The sequence below is a fragment of the Pleurodeles waltl genome, chromosome 5 (genome assembly GCF_031143425.1).
Source record: "Pleurodeles waltl isolate 20211129_DDA chromosome 5, aPleWal1.hap1.20221129, whole genome shotgun sequence".
In the NCBI taxonomy this organism is placed as follows: Eukaryota; Metazoa; Chordata; class Amphibia; order Caudata; family Salamandridae; genus Pleurodeles; species Pleurodeles waltl.
This window is the reverse complement of record NC_090444.1, coordinates 514023110-514039438: the sequence shown is the minus strand read 5'-3', so window position 1 is coordinate 514039438 and position 16329 is coordinate 514023110. Positions and strand designations below refer to the sequence as shown.

The following is a 16329-nucleotide window of genomic DNA, read 5'->3' as shown; positions in this document are numbered from 1 at the left end:
GGCATGCAGTGTTCACATACCGCAGCGCTAGACTGGAGGAAGAAAACAACTTCTTGCCAAATTGTTCCAGCCTTTTGGATTCCCTATCCAGGGGTGCGGAAGGGAATGCGCCAAGAGGAAGCCTGGATAACAAGACCCTCAGGCGTAGCGTGTTGGGACAGGAATTTAGGGTCGTTCGGAGCGGGCCGATGGCGGCGTGAGATAGTCTTATTCACAGGAGCCCCTGTGTTGGGTTTGGACCATGTATCCAAAAGGACATCTGTGAGGGCTTCATTAAATGGTAAAAGGGGTTCTGAAGTAGAAGCCCCAGGCTGAAGCACCTTCGTCAGGAGATTAGACCTGACCTCTACAGTAGGAAGCTCAAGGCCGAGGACCTCAGGTGCCCTACTGACCACCATACCATAAGTTGCTCCCTCTGCCGTAGCCACGGTAGGAGGAGACAGAATGCCAGCGTCAGGAGCCAGACCACTGCCTTCGCCCAAATCCTGTGCCCAGTCCATAGCAGGGTCATCCTGGTATTCATAAGGGTCCAGGGAACCCTCTAATTCCCCCCCCTATTCATACCCATAGGAAAAAGGGTTCAAATCCAACCTGGTGCGAATAGGCCCCACCGAAGCCAAAGGCGTTGTCGGCTGACGGCCCTCCGACTCGTCAGGATAAGAATCGGGTGGCACCACAGAAGTCAGGAGTGTCGATAATCGACCCGGCGCCGGGGAAGGTCTTGAGGGTGCGACTGGCGCCGGTGCGGATCCGCGCACGGATCCAGAGGTGACCTCGGTGGCCGGGGCTGAAACTGCCAGCGTGGAACCTGAAGGCCCATCAGCCGAACCCCTTGGGCCCGAAGGCGCAGTATCTGGGTCGGCCCGCCCAAATATGAGGCGCATGGCCTCGTAAAGCTCTTTTAATTGGGCAGGGGTCGCTCTGGCTCCGGGAAACTTGGGGAAGCGCGGAGCCAACCCAGACGCAGGCTCAGAGGACAGAGGCCTAGTGCGTGGACACTCTTACCGCGTCTGCCGAGTGACGGGGTGAAGTCGGAGAGCGATGGGACTTCTTTGCAGACTTCTTCTTTTTACCTTGACCCGAGGATTTAGAAGAAGACGAGTGGTGATGACTCCGCGACCGATCTCGAGACCTTCCTCTTGAGCGAGACCGGGACCTACGCAGAGTCGAGGCCCGGGCCGCCATTAGCTTTAGAGATCGCTCCCTCAGAGCCTTCGGGTGCATGGCCCGACACTCTGAGGCACCACAGACAAACGTAATGAGGATCCATCACCGACATCATCCGATGGCAGTCCTCACAAGGCCTGAACCTGGTCTTCGGGGACATCCTAGACGCACCAAAACCACACACAAAAAAACTCAACAAAATGGTTGAATTGGGCCAAAAAATAGCCTAGGGTAGCTCTCTCCAGATCAGCGTGTGGCATGGAAAGAAAAGAACTGACGTCACTGCTTGAGGGTGGCGTCTACGTACTACTCCTGACGTCATCACGGCAACCACGACGCCTACGAAGTCGACCACCGCCACCTACCCATGCGCAAGGGTATTACTCGAAGAAAAATCTCCAGATCCAGTCTGACGCCTGGGGGAAAATTCTAAGGTAAGGAGTCGGCAACTAGAAGTCTCTATCAGATACATATAACAATGCTGATGCCATAATGACGTCTGTTTTTAAACTATAGAAGATGAAAGGCCATTAGTATATAACGCCAGGCAGAAAATATACAATAACAACGTTCCAAATAGGAAAATCTACAACAAATATATTGTGACACGTTGACACTGTCCTTAAATGTTTCAAATGTGCATAATTCTTGTTATCTTTCAGGTATTCCCCATATCTAAATAAAATAATGAAAAGGAAAAATAGTCAGTGCCCAAGTTCATGATGTCCACAAAATAATGATTTTGATTTACTGACTCTCAGATCACATGCTACAACAAAGTCATCCTGTGGAGACATGGCTGGAGCAACCCTAGTGTTGAATCGGGGGTCAGAAGAATTGAAAATACTCATGTGCCTAGTGGGAAAGCAATGTTTCTCCCTAACATTTATGAACACCTGACGTTAGCGGTTGCCTAATGACAGTGTCCCGCGAATAATAACTTGTATAATCACGCAGAGACCTGTATATTTTTGTTGGGGGAACCACATTTGTGACAGTTCGAAATAATCCCTTGTTTGCCTTGTCAAACTCCTCTGCAATCCACTAGCACAACCTGACTTCCTGTTAGCGCTGAACACTCATCAGCGGGGTGAGGACTCTGCTGCCCAGTCCTGAACGGGCATCCGTAGCTCAATATGCAAATGTGTGGTTTTTAGAAGTTGTGTCGTGGGATTGTGCTTAGAAGGGTAACATTGGTGGAACGAAGACTGTCACGTTTTATAGTACCTTCTCAAATGAAGATGATACGCCAATGGGGAGCCATAATAGAGTTAGAAACTCTCACCTCTGCAAATCAATCACATTGCAATTTTGGTACCTAAAAGCTGAAGACTTCACTCCAAAAGCAGGTAACACTCTTGGGGCAAATATGTTTTTCAATGGATAGGTTATGGACTACATGGAACTTCATTAACACCCAAAACGTAGGGCCTTAGGACAAGCCCAGCTTGTCCACAATTTCACAACACTGTAAGAGGGAATGGTTTTTCATTCACTGGGTATGTTTTTTAAGTACTGAATATGAGGATTAACCTGTATATTTCTTACTGAAGGTACAAACCGCCAGCCACCTGATCTGTGCAGAAACAAAAACTCGAAAGCTTTTTCTGAAATGTCCTCTTCCATAACATGGGTACCTTCAAGTTGTAGTCAACATGTTATTTACAACAGATATTAAATGTGACCTTCCACCGCATTTTCACTGAGTAATTTTCATAACTTTGATAGATTTGCGGGCATCTCAAACTGGATTTCAAATTATCACTTTATGGCACACATGTAAGGACAAGAACTGCAATCTTCCACAAAGATCTTTAGGTACGTGACTGCACAGAACACGGGTCATGTACATAATGTTATACTTCAGCATGAAGCCCTCCCACAGAGTTAAAAAAACATGCACTGGCAGGAACAGTGAAAGCACAGAACATATTCAACACAAGCACAGGATAAGCAGCAGTGCAAGAGTCTCACACAAACATCAAAAGGAATTTAACAGTCAAAGCATGGCAAACGTTAGTTTCACATGAAGGGTAGCAACATCACACACACACACACACACACACACACACACACACGTGCGAAGTTAGGCACAGACGGAACTAATTCAGCACAGGCAGCATCAGTGCTAGCTTCCCTCAAAAGCACCTTAGTCACATAACAGATGCAACAACTACGACTGCCATCTAAAGCCCCCTCGAATACCATCTTATAAGGTTTCTTGAGTCATGTCCCACTTGTAGTAAACATTGTAATATTTGGACATGCATTAATTTCAGTAAATGGCTACAAAGAGACGTACAGTCACATTACTTTAATCTGCATTGGATTACAAAAGAGTATGTAAGTATATATTTGTCACAGAATGTTACTTTATTAAGTGGGCCTGCATTCCATTGCAAAGCATGCGATTACTTATGATCACACTACCCTTCATTAAAATGCAGATGCACAATGCTGTTTATTATGCCTCGTATTTGATGATAAAATTGTAGTACTTATTACAGTAACACGTACTTGCAGAAGGGTATTACTCCAATGGCTGTATAATTTACTACATAACATATTACACCAACTATTAACGCTACATTCAATTATAGATGGATTACTCCGACTACTGTACTCATTAAGTGTTTACAAAGCGAATACTTTGAGTTACTCTGGAAACTGCATATTAGTTCAGCCTGTATTACTAAGAAAACTGCTATCAATAAATTACAATTTATTAGTTTATCGGGTCATATTTATTACTTTAAGCTATATTCAATTTAGAAGATTACACAGATAAATTCACTCTGCATTGGGCAGAAAACTGAATTATAATTAAGTTACTGTACATTAGAGCACAGAACCAGATTGCTCAATTTACTTAGCCTGCATTAGTTTGCAGAAGGAAATTGTTCCAATAGCTTTATTCTGCAGTGAGCTACTAAATGTTATTAGTCTGGTCATGTTTAACTTAATTTGATTTATGTCCAAGAATACTAAAATGTTCCATTTACTGAATCATAGAAAGAGGCTATTACGTTACCCAGTGCAAGATCACAGAAGAGTATTGCTCTCATTATACTTCATTAAATGGCTCTACCAACATCACCCTGTATTTGGGAAATGTAATATTTGGGCAGGTGATCAAGCATCTATCCTAACACTTATTACAGATTGCTTTGACTCCCTTATTAGGCATCAGAGTGCAAAAAGATTTTGTTGTGACTACTTTTACCCTTTACTCTGATATCACTGTGCTTGTTTAAATATGAAAACTGATCACTTTACCTAGGCTTTGGCTTACAGAAGAAGGTTGTTATATATACACCCTGAAGTGATTGCAGAGGACTACATTTGACTACTTCACTTTGCATTCGTTCACAGCAGGAGACTGCGCTAATAGCGTACCCCATAGTGTTTCTGAGGGAATGAGAAGAGGTGAAATGAATTTACAATTATTGCCTGAACATATGCTTCTTTAGTGTAAACTTTGGGAAGCAATATATTTCAACCAAATAACTGAATTGTACCACTCCAACACCCATATGTCCTACAACATAATGCATTGCAAAAGGACACACTATTGCCGTGCTTTTACAACTCAAATGTGATCATTTCCTTAGGTGAAACAATGCTTTTACCCTTGCACTATGTAGGAGCTGAATAAAAAACTATAGTAAATTCACTTAATTTTATGGAAGTACACTTACCATATGTGGGAAAGCTCTAGAATGGGTAGCTTAGATTTCGTAAAGAATTCCTTTGCAGATGACCCTGAAACGGTTCAAAACAGACTTTTAGTCAGAACCACTGAATTCAGCTTGACTAGATTACGCATATACACGTTTTCAGTTTTTCACGATTGTTATCAAATTGCTGAAATGCATCACTTTTTGAGGTTTGCGCCACAATTATGGTATCAGAACAGGTTTACTGGTATACAACTGTAGTCATGATGATAGAAGGAAGACAGCAGCATGTGGCTATGAGCAATGCAATTTTTGAGAGAATATTTTAAAGTTTTCAAATACAAAAACACCATCCAGACTTTGTTACGAGGAACCCTGAACACCAAGAAGTGACAATTAGGTAAAGTTGAATAAAACCCAGATAGGTTTTGTGTTTTGAAGCATAAACACCAATGTGCTGAGCTGTTTCAGTGTCACTCGCAGAAGCCCAAGGGTATATGCACCAATTGTACAGATGATCTGGCCAAAAGTCTTATGTTGTGAACTGCTTTTTCGTGGATGATACATGTTGCTAGTTTTAGGCTATGATGACAGTGCTTTGGGAAGTCGGAGAACTGGTACTTACTGCTAGACAGGGGTGTAATAATGCTGCAGTGTGTGCCACACTGCTGATGTTAGTCACAATGAACAACTGGAAGCAACTATCAGCATAATTTGCTATCACTGCTTCATTACATTGCCTCTTTTGCGTGTGTCTGCAGCCTTTGTGAGCCTGATAACTTCTCCCAATGATTGGAGAACATGCCAACCACTGTACGGGGACTGTGGAGGCCTGAGGATATATGACTAGCCCCTCTCATCAATGGAGAAGAATGAAGAGGATTTTGTGCGTGTGTAAAAGGCGCTACATCTGCTACTCAAACTACAGGAGGTAACAGTGAGAACACACTTGAAAGAGTCTCTGTGGTTTGACATGACTCTCACACTTCACACAAAAATAAACTGAACTTTTCACTATTATAATATATATATATATATATATATATATATATATATATATATATATATATATATATATAAATAAAATTCACTAAGACTTAACGAGCTAAACCCCTCCCCCCTCCTCTAGTCTAATTTGATAGAAACTGAGCCAAGAGACATCATATGCTAGGCTAAAAGTCACAAAAGTCAACTAGTGGTAATAGCTTCTACTCCAGGACATTGGCAATGCTACTACGGCCACTGAGGCGTGGAAGGCAGCAGCAGGAACATAAAGTAAATAAGAACCATCTTAAATGTATCTATTTCCAATCTCTGACCTTCTCCCAAACCCAGACAGCTAATAGTACTCTAATGAAGGGATAAGACTGCAAAAGGGGATCAAGGCATCAAAGAGCATGTTATGTCAATTCCGTTACGCTATGCATTTTGACGGCCATGGCATACACCTCTGTACACCAGAGCTTCCAAAAAGGCAGACAGTCCTTAACTGTGCATTCACATATGAAAATTGAAAAGTGTGCTTTTTTTTGCTCTCATTGAATAGAGGTCCAGTAAATGCAAATTCAGCATCTTATTTTAGAACTTGCTGGATCACAATTAATGGTCTCCAACCAGACTGCTTAGAATGCAGAAAGTAATGGGCAAAAGGTGTCCACATTCTAAGTAACATGAGCCAGGATGAGAGACTAAGATAATCCCTCTTGGGTCAGCCCTTCTATGACATATACTGGAACAGGCGATTGTCCAGTAGGGACCCATGCACAACTAAGCATCTGCTACAGGAGTCATTAGGGGGCAGTAACTGATCCGGAAGACACTAGTTGACAAGGTTGCTTAGCACATTTTGTGGATCAAGGTAAAGGCGACAGAGACCAGTCCCTTCCCATCTGTTGTAATTCAATGACAGCTTAAATGGGAAAGGCTAACTACACAGACCATTGTGCACAGCTTTCGCCGCAGAAGTCTTTCAGTAACACCAGGGGCAGGTGTACCGTGGATGTTTGATAATGACCAGCGGCAAGAGGTACGCTCACTTTCCCTCAATCCTACAACTCTCGCCATCACAGAATTTCAGTTTGAGCAGCAGCCGCTGTTGCTTCCATGTGCGGCTTCTAATGAGACTGTCATTCTGTGATAACAGTAGCAGTGTGTATGTTCTAAGAAAGTTAAGTGGTCAACAGAGCAGAAATACGTGTACAAATAGAACAAGTTACTTACCTTTCTAGTAGAGACTATGTAGCTACAGATTCCTCACCTTTTGAATATTCCCCTGGGCTCAGACCGGAACAGGAAACTTTTCAGCAGTATCCTTCTCCTGTGGTGGGATACGCCACGCAACTCTGCACTGACAGCACTCACGCTCTGGAAATGATGTTTGGAGCCTATGTACATGCCACTCCCCCGTGTTAACAACATCTGCTTTCATGAGTGTCTGCACCCCTAGATGCACAGCTCAAAAAGTATATTGGTGTGATTAGAGTGTAAACTCCTACGCTTGGAATATTATTAATGGATGTAGTCCATTCACAGAACGGAGAAGATGGGAGGGTCTGTGAGGAATCTGCGGCCAGATGGAGTCTCCGAAAGAACGTTCGCTGACAAAATGCTTGCTTAAAGCTAATGTGCAAAATTTAATGTTAAAAATAAACATATGCTCAATGCAAATTTTATAGTAGGTAACCAAACAAATGAAGTAGGCTTCTGAAACAAAGAAAAACATGTCCAGCTTAACTGACAATTCCATGGTGACAGGGAAAATAATAATGTTTAACACAGAAAGGCCTGTTTTCACATTGAATAGTAGCAGCTTTAAAAGCCTACTGATAGCTAGTAAACAGACGCTTGTTTCGTAACAGACAACTGATAGTAAGGCTCTCATCGGAAGGAGATGGAGTCGACAGGAAGAATGATTCATAAGAAGACGTTTTTGGATCACAAGAAAAGCATACCAAAACATTCAAGGACTGGTGTCTGAAAGACTATTGTACTTTGATGAGAAAATGGGGAGTAAACCTGTTCCCTAGACCGTGCAGAAATACTATTGGTCATCGTGAAGGAGGAGCAAAATATTGTTGTAACATAGAATTTGTATGTTTACATTAGTGTATGTTCCTACACCAGAGAAAGCTTTTCTTTTTGAAGAGCATTCATTTCTTTGACTGAGACTTTCTTTTTGAGTTTCTGATGTCTTTCTTTAGGAGAGACATGCTTTCTTAAATTTTAATCTAAATGGTCTGGTGATTCTGAGCTTTGAATACTTTCCAGCTTATAAACCAAAAGCTTCATGCTTCTGCTTGATTTTTCTCAGTCCTCTTTATGGGTGTCTGAATTGACAACTTTTCTTGCATTTATTTAGAATGAGGAATTTTCCTTTATGGAGCATCCTTGCTGCATTATTACTATATTGACTAATATTAATTAATAGATTATATGAACTTTTAATAATGAGACTTGGAGAATCATACTTTAATAAAAAAGAAGGATAGTTAAAAGATTGAAAATAAAACCCTTTAACTCACACTAATTCTTTTTTTCTGAATCGGGGATCTATTAATGAATTGTGACCTTATGGTGATAACAGGTCCATAATACTCTCTCTCAACATCAAAGCCCGTATGACATGCAACCGGGGTTTGTATATTGATTATACTAAAAGACTGAGATATAGAAAATTCTGCTCCAGCACTACAGAAGGTAAGAAACTTGTTCTTCTCATAGAGACGTCTAGCAGCACATTCTTCATTTTTTGAACAGATACTAAAGCTGTACCGATTTGGAGCTGGGTCTCTGAAGGGACTCAAACTGGAAAGTCCTGCAGAGCAAAGTAGGCAAAATTCCACTCTTGGTGAACCTGGCTGTACAGGCAATAGTGCTCCGTGAACATATTAGAGGGACATCCATGCAGCAGAGAGGCAAATCTCCAGGATATGATCCCAGCATACCAATACAGATGCATCAGGTTTGGCCCTGGTAGAATGAGCATGAAGTCCTTCTGGAGGCTGCTTTTTCGCCAATGCAGAGCAGAACTTAATGTGGAATACGATACAGCAGGAGATGGTGCTCTTCCACTCATCCTTGCTTTTTTCTACTCCAGAGAGCCCCACAAAGAGCTGATCGTCCATCCAGTGTTCCTTGGTACAACCTAAGTAAAAGCTTAGAGCTCTCCTGGTGTCCAAGCAATGGAGTCTCTCCTCCCTCTTCGAGGGGTGGTGGCACAGAACTACAGCAAGGTGATGTTCTGATTGACATGGAATGGTGTTACAACTTTAGGCAAAAAAATGCCCATACCCACAACATCAGCTTGTCCAGGACGATGGTGGTGTATGGTGGATTGACAGTGAGCTTGAAGCTCACTCACATGTTGCGCTAATGTAATGGTGACACTGTCTTGAGGGTGAGAAGCTGAAAGGGGCAGGTGTAAAGCGACTCAAACGGAGTGCACATCAGAAACATAAGGGCCAAGTTATAATTCCACTGTGGCATGACAAATGCATACAGTATTTGTAGTGCAACGCCTGGCTGCCAAAATGACATCAATCACCTAGAGGAAGGATGAATGTGCTAGCTGTCACTGCTAAATCTCCAAGCAAGAAGGTGGAGATTGTATAGGTCTGGGTGCAGAACCCTGCCCTTCTGCTGTGGCAAAAGATCATCCCAGAGGGGCAACCTGATCAAATGACAGATGCTCAAGCCCAGGAGTTCTGGATACCATGCTTTCCATGCCCAATACAGAGCAATAAGGATGACTTGGGCAGTGTGGTCCTGAGTTTCTTGAGAACTCAGGGCAGAGCTACCATATACAGAAGTAGCAAGTTCTGCTCTACATCTCCAAGAGAGTGTCTCCTTTAAAAAAAAACACCAATGCGCAGAATTGCAGACATTACACGTCCTGGGCACTGGCTAAAAGACAGAGCCAAGGTCCTCCCCATTTATGGAAGAGCGCATACGATACCTCCAGCTGTATTTGTCACTTGGGATCCATAAAGTGTTGAAGGCTGGGTTTGCCCACCCTGGTAATCAAAGAGCCTGCCAGGTGGTTCATCACCAGCAAAATTCCTTGGTCATTTCCAGGGGAGAAGGGCCTCCAGCCACAAGGTGCATGACACCACCTCAGCCTGTTTGCTGCAGCACTACATGGCAGTGGTGTTGTCCTTGAACTCCTGAACCAGCACCACTGAAAGAAGGAAGGCTTTCAATGTTAAGCATGTGGCTTCAGCTGCAAATGGTTGATATGGAATCGGAACTTTGACAGAGCCCAGAAGCCTCTGACGTCTGGCTCTCCCAGATGGCCACCCCCAACCCAGAAGCAATGCAGGGGTCACCATTGTCTGCTCTGGGTGGGGAGGGGAGAGTGGCTGCTGCTAATCCAATGGCGGCCCTGTAACCACCACTGTATTTTGGAGTCTACTCCGAAATCTCAATGTGGTTGGACAGGACCCTTGATATTAGGCCCTATGAGACTTCAAACCCCCTGCAGAGCCCACATTTGTCACTTGAAATGCTCGATCAGCAGAATGCAGGAGGCCATAAGCCCCAGCAGCCTCACAGCCGACCTCACTGAAATCTAGGACAGAGGCTGAAAGGTCAAGATCATTAGGTGAACGCCCTGGACTCTCTTTTACAGGGAAAATACATGAAATGGAACCAGATGGCTCTGATGAAGGGGGCACCTGAGAAGTGGTTGGGTGTGACTTAGGCACGTTGATACCAACCTCTAAAGATGACAGGAGGTTTTCCATAATCTGGAGGTGGGGGCGAGCCTGCCTTCTACAGCTAGTCATTCAGGTAGGGGAAGACTGGCACCCTTGACCTCCGAGGTGTGTTGCTACCAGTGCCATCATTTTCGTAAAGACCTGAGCGGTGCTGGTGAGACAAAAGAGCACAGCAAACTGAAAATGCTCCAGTCCCACCATCAACTTCAGGTAGCACCGATGGGTCTGCAGTCTTCAAGATCATGGGCAGACAAAGCATGAGCCAATTTTAATTCCTCCTTCTGGAGAATGGCGCAGAGAGGGCACAGTTCTAAAATAGTACCAAGTGCTCTGTCCTTCTTGGGCACCAGAAAGTAGTATTAGGAACAACAACCACATGCTACTTTTGGCACAGGCACCTTCTTTGGCCAAAAGGACTTGCACATCCTGCAGCAAACTGAAGAAACGGTTCTCCATCAGTCGCTTGTGGCGGGGGGGGATGCTGCAGCAGCGAGAGAATGCAAAAGTGGCAGATATCTTCACCAAACAATTTGCAAGACCCACCTGTGATGTTATGGATTGACAACATGGCAAGAATCATCGGATCCTGCCTTCCGCCGCGTGGCTGTGCTCCATTAAGGGCACACTGAAGGGGTGTGGCAGATGGAGCTGAAGGGGAAGGGGCACAACTGGGCTGATTTGGCAACTTGACTGCGGGATGGTGGGAAACGAGGCCTCAATCGCAAAACTACTGGGCGTCTTGTGAGGGTTGGATTGGGTGATGGTAAAGGGTACCTCAGTTCAAACCATGAAAGGTAGGGCTGATGCAGCTGGCGAGGTGGGCCACATACGCCCGGGGAGCGTGCTGTGGCCCTGCTTTCCTTGAACCGCTCATGAGCAGAGTCTGTTTTGTCTCTTGACCTCAAACTGGTGAGTCCCATCAAATGGCATATCCATTAGGGACGAATGGCCATCTCCCGAAAAACATGAGGGTCGCAGCCAAGTGTGGCGGCGAATGGTGACACAGATGCCAATGGCCAGTCCCATGGAATCGGTGGTGTCTATCCAAGTCTCAAAAAACTGTGAACTGGCCATGTCACGACCATCCTGTATTGCCTACATGAGAACAGGTCAGATATCTTCAGGAACATCTGGGACGATTTTAGCCACTGAATCACAAAGAGTGTGGGAATAGCACACCAGTAGGCATTTGGCTGGCACTTACTGATCGAAAGCACCAGGCTACTCAATGAAAAGCCTTTTTACTCAAATCTCCATCCATTTGAACTCCCCATCGAAGTGAGTAGATAGGAATGTGTTGGGGTTAGCCTTGCACCTGGCACCACCAAGCTTTCAAGGGAGGGGTGCAGAGCTAAAAATGCTGGGTCGTCCCGAGCCTGGCAGTGGTGTCATGCAATCTGGTGGCTGACCAGAAGGCCCGAGCAAGGTTTGGTCCATGCCCTCAATAAAGTATCTTTAAGGGCCTTGTTAAAAGATAGAATGTGCTCAGTGGGAATTTGTGCCAGCTTTAGAAGTTTAGTTAGAATATTAGTCTTGACCTCCAAGGTGGGGAGCTGAAGGTAAAAAGCTTTGGCCATTTTACATGTAATCATGATGTAAGAAGCACTTTCTTCAGTAGCTCGCCCAGGGTGTGAGATGATCGTTGTCTTAGGTGGAATTATCAAGGCTTCTAGCCTTCTGTAGATAGTCAAACCAATTCTCCTTGTGATATGGTTGGCCGATCTCATCCCCTGCATCATAGTCACAGTTTGAATCAGTGCCAAACAAGGAATGCAAGGTGTGCGTTTGTCTTTGTGAAACACATCAAGCGGAGCAAGCTGGGCCTCAATGATGGCAGAGCACAGCCCCGGTTGAGGTCCGAACAAAGACGATTTAGCAGCAGAAAGGACAATTAAAGCCTCATCTTCCGGCATCAATCGAGTCTGCAGTGTCAAAGTGCCTGGAACGGCCATGGCACCGGAGACAGAGATGGGATAGGAGTCGGAATGGGCCCTTTTGAGGACTTAGAGGGTCCAGCTGGCACTGAGGGAGAACCCGCCAGTGGTAATCCAGGTGGAGAACCTTTTGGTCTGTGAGGCATACAGCTATGCCATTAGGAGATGCCAAGGTTGCAAAGAGTCAGAGCATAGCCCTGCGGAACTCTTTGATATGTTTAGGAGCGGGAGATGACCTCGGAAACCTGGATTGCGCTTGAACAAATTGTGGTATCAACTCTGAAGTTGAATGACTTCAGAAGCGAGATCGAGAGGTATAGTACTGTCCCTGCGCCTTCTCAAGAAAGTAGGAATGGCAGGAAGAGGCCAAGTGACACTAAGTTTCTTGGATATTTTTCTGTGACTTGCCCAACAACTTTGATCGAGATGAAGACCAATCTCTGGAGTGACTCCTGCAACTTCTGGATCTCGAAAAGGACCTGAACCAAACTTTAGACGTCATGGAGTCTCTCAGTATTTGGCGATATAGACTTTCATCTTGCGGTCCCATATGGCAATCGGGTTCATCAAAACAGTCATTGCAGGCTTTAGAATTGTGGCTCTACCCCAAGCCCCGCAGGGAAATATGATGAGGATCAGTCAAATGCATTTGTTTGCGACAGTCCTTACAGGTCTTAAAACCTGCTGTTTTGGGAGGTGAGATTGCACACTGTACAATGAGAAAACAAAAAAACTTTCATCGAGGTAAGGTCTCAAAAAGAAACAAAAGGAAGCTGTAGATCACGCATCTGGTGGTGCAGAAAGAAAGGGACTGATATCAGCATGCAAGACTGGCACCTATGTAGGCTCTGCACCTCATTTTCTGAGTGGAACAGCATAGGTTCGCACCCAGATAGCACTGCCTACTGTCTCGCAGAAGTGCTACTGAATTGTTTCCAGTCTGTCACCTGGGAATAAGGTGAGAAATCTGTGGTCAGAAGTCTATCAGAAACTGTGCTTTACCATCCTTAGACAAAAAGAACAGATGATGGACAGAATGCTGAACCATGCAAACATTCACCCCCTGTCGCAAAGATCTGGGTTTAATCCATTGTTTTTTTGCTGACCATGTTACCCAGTTTGGACCAAGCCAAATGCAAATCAGTCTTGACCCTGTTCCCCATGGGAACAGTCCAGCCTGAACTGTCAAGCAGGTCTTCCCTGGACCGGAAACAAGCATCATGGGACTGGTTTCAGGGTATCACCATTCATCAGCCAGGCTAGCTTGAATCCAGTGGCATGGTGAGCCCGGGTACTACGTCTGGGCATACCCGGTGCACTTAGGGTGACAAAAGCAAAAAGAACAGATGACGGGCGAAATGCTGAACAATGCAAACATTCGCCCCCAGTCGCAAAGATCTGCATTTAATCCATCATTTGTTTGCCCATCACACCACCCCAGTCTGGACCTAGCCCTGATCTCTGTACACATGTTTGAATGTTTGACATTGTTTAGCATTCCGGCCATCACTTGTTCTTTTTGCAATTGTTACCATCCTTAGAGGCTGCTTTGAGGTCAGGGCACCTAACTTGGGGGGTGATCAAGTATGCTGTGATTTGGCACACTATATGCAGGGTATTTATTCCATTATGCTGGAGAAGTACTGTATGAATTATATCAAATATTTATTACAATACTGTTCAGCGATAGAAAGTTATGACTGGGGAAGACATCAGAAGACGTATCTCGGGTAATCATACAGAATGTTGGGGCAGAGGCTACACTCTTGTACTACTCAGCTGAGGTAGACAACCTTAAATAAAGATATGTACAAATAAAACCTAGAAACTGTCCAAGGTCTCACACAGAAGTAAAGAACACTTAAATCAAGAGGGAACTGGACAAAATAATGACCAAAACAGCCACATAAAAAGTGTTTTGCAAAGATAGTCAAACTATGAATTAAGTCTTCTGCTCCATAATGGAGATGGATAAGATTGTGTTTGCTTGATGAATTCCAATGCTAATTTACTGTAGGATGCTACAGAGCTAAATGTATATTTAACAGGCTATTGCTCTGTTCTATTAACAGTGTGTGTTCTTGCACTCAACATTGCAAGGTCTAATTTTGTAAACTATGTTGAAAATAGCAGGTGCTCACTGGGGAAGGAAAGAGGACTGGAGAGGAAGATGGAATGAGGTTGAAACATAGGGGACAGGAAAACTGAAATGGAAAGAGAGGAGGATAAGGATGAAAGAAGCACAGGATAATTTCTTAGGCAAATACGTTTCTTAAGATTCTTAGTGAAACTATGCAGTGCCTTGCAAGAAGTCATCAATAATATTGTGCTGGCACAATATATGCTGGGAAAGGGGTGTGTGGGTGTCATCAATGTAGCATTCTGAAATATCTGCCAGAAACATTCTTGAAAAATACTACTGCAGCTGTAGCTTTGAAGGATGTGCATGGACTTTGAGAATAAGAGATAGATGAGTTAAAAATATTATTTAAAGGAGTAACCATGCTGTCAATAGTGTTTTGAATCAGTTTATAATGTGTCCAAGCTATTGCTTGCAATGAAAGGTTTGTTGAGAGGAATACAGATTCCTAGCACTCTCGACATGGAAAAGAAGAGCCTGACATCAATGTTGTACAACATTTTAGCTTAGGAGTACAGTAGTGGGAAAAGAAATATAATTCTTGATCTTGTCTAGCAAGACAAAAAAGGTCCAAAAAGGTGCTCTCTGGCGAACAGGCAAAAGAGTCAGAGAATGATGCTGGTATTGATGCTCTTAGAGGCTGTTTGCAGCACAAAACACACAAAGGATGCTGGCATTAGAGAGGAGTTTGCCCTCAGACACAACCCCCGTACTCCCTGTACTTCTCTGAGAAGTGCTTAAGGAGCCTTTGCATCTCCTCCCACTGGGCACTGTCGTAGTGACAGGAGTGCCACCAGATTGGCTATCCACCAATCTGTTGCCACGCCAACCAACACTTTTGCCTGCTGCGTCTATTTTTCCTGCTCTCCTTGTCTGAAGGAGAAGCATCGCCAGGGCCTGGGCAAATGCATGCCTACGTGCGTTGTGCATAGCTAGGGAGCAGAGTGAAAACTGGCCCTTGATATATGCTGGATTGCAAAAAAATATTTTGACCCCCTAGGTTGACTACTAGCCTTTACAGGCTTCTTGAAATTCTCAAGAACCAACTTGAGCATGCCTTTGAGTCTTGGAATCGAATCAGACCGGGGTTCAATATTATCATCCCAAGGATTGTCAGTGAGCTCATCGCTTGACGGCTAGTCATAGTTGCAAAAAGTTAAAAAGGGCTACCTGACTATGAGTCAGAAGGAGAGGACCCCGCTGGTTACTCTGGTGGGGATAATGAGCAAGATGGGCATAGTGGAGGTGGAGAAGTGGGTAGTGGAGAAGTGCTGTGCGACAAAAGAAGAGAACTGGTGGTTTGGTCCGTGTGCTTCTTTGGTGCCAGATCCCAGAAGGATGTCTGGAAGCTGGCTCCCACTCAAAAGTTGATCCCCTTTGTCGGGAAAGAGGGTCCAGAGGCAGAAGTGTTTTTACTGTGATATTGGCTGTGACTGGGTGGATGAGCAAGTGCTTTTGTCTGGCATCCAATTCTTGTAGGAGCCTCAACGCCCTTGTCTTTGAGCACAGATGGAGGTCTCAAGGTCATCTTCAAAGGAGGTTTTGGGACTGACTGGGTGAAAAAGGGATGGAGTTTTTGCTGTGGGTTTTAGGTGGGGCCAATAGTGCTCGTGTGGGGCCAATAGAGCTCAGTGCCCTTACAGTGACTTGGGTAGCCAATTGGGGTTAGAGCCCTTGGCAGGAGGCGTGACCCGTTC

The 16329-nt window shown here is 44.5% G+C and overlaps 1 protein-coding gene across 6 annotated transcripts in view; it reads right to left on the bottom strand.

Moving 5' to 3' along the window:
• REPS1 (RALBP1 associated Eps domain containing 1) overlaps positions 1-16329 on the bottom strand; it is a 748137-nt gene that overhangs the window by 440847 nt on the left and 290961 nt on the right. For all 6 annotated transcript variants that reach the window (XM_069234311.1, XM_069234314.1, XM_069234310.1 and 3 more), the window contains exon 7: positions 4866-4929. In XM_069234311.1, the coding sequence (XP_069090412.1) occupies positions 4866-4929 (64 nt within the window). The remainder of the gene's footprint in view (positions 1-4865; positions 4930-16329) is intronic.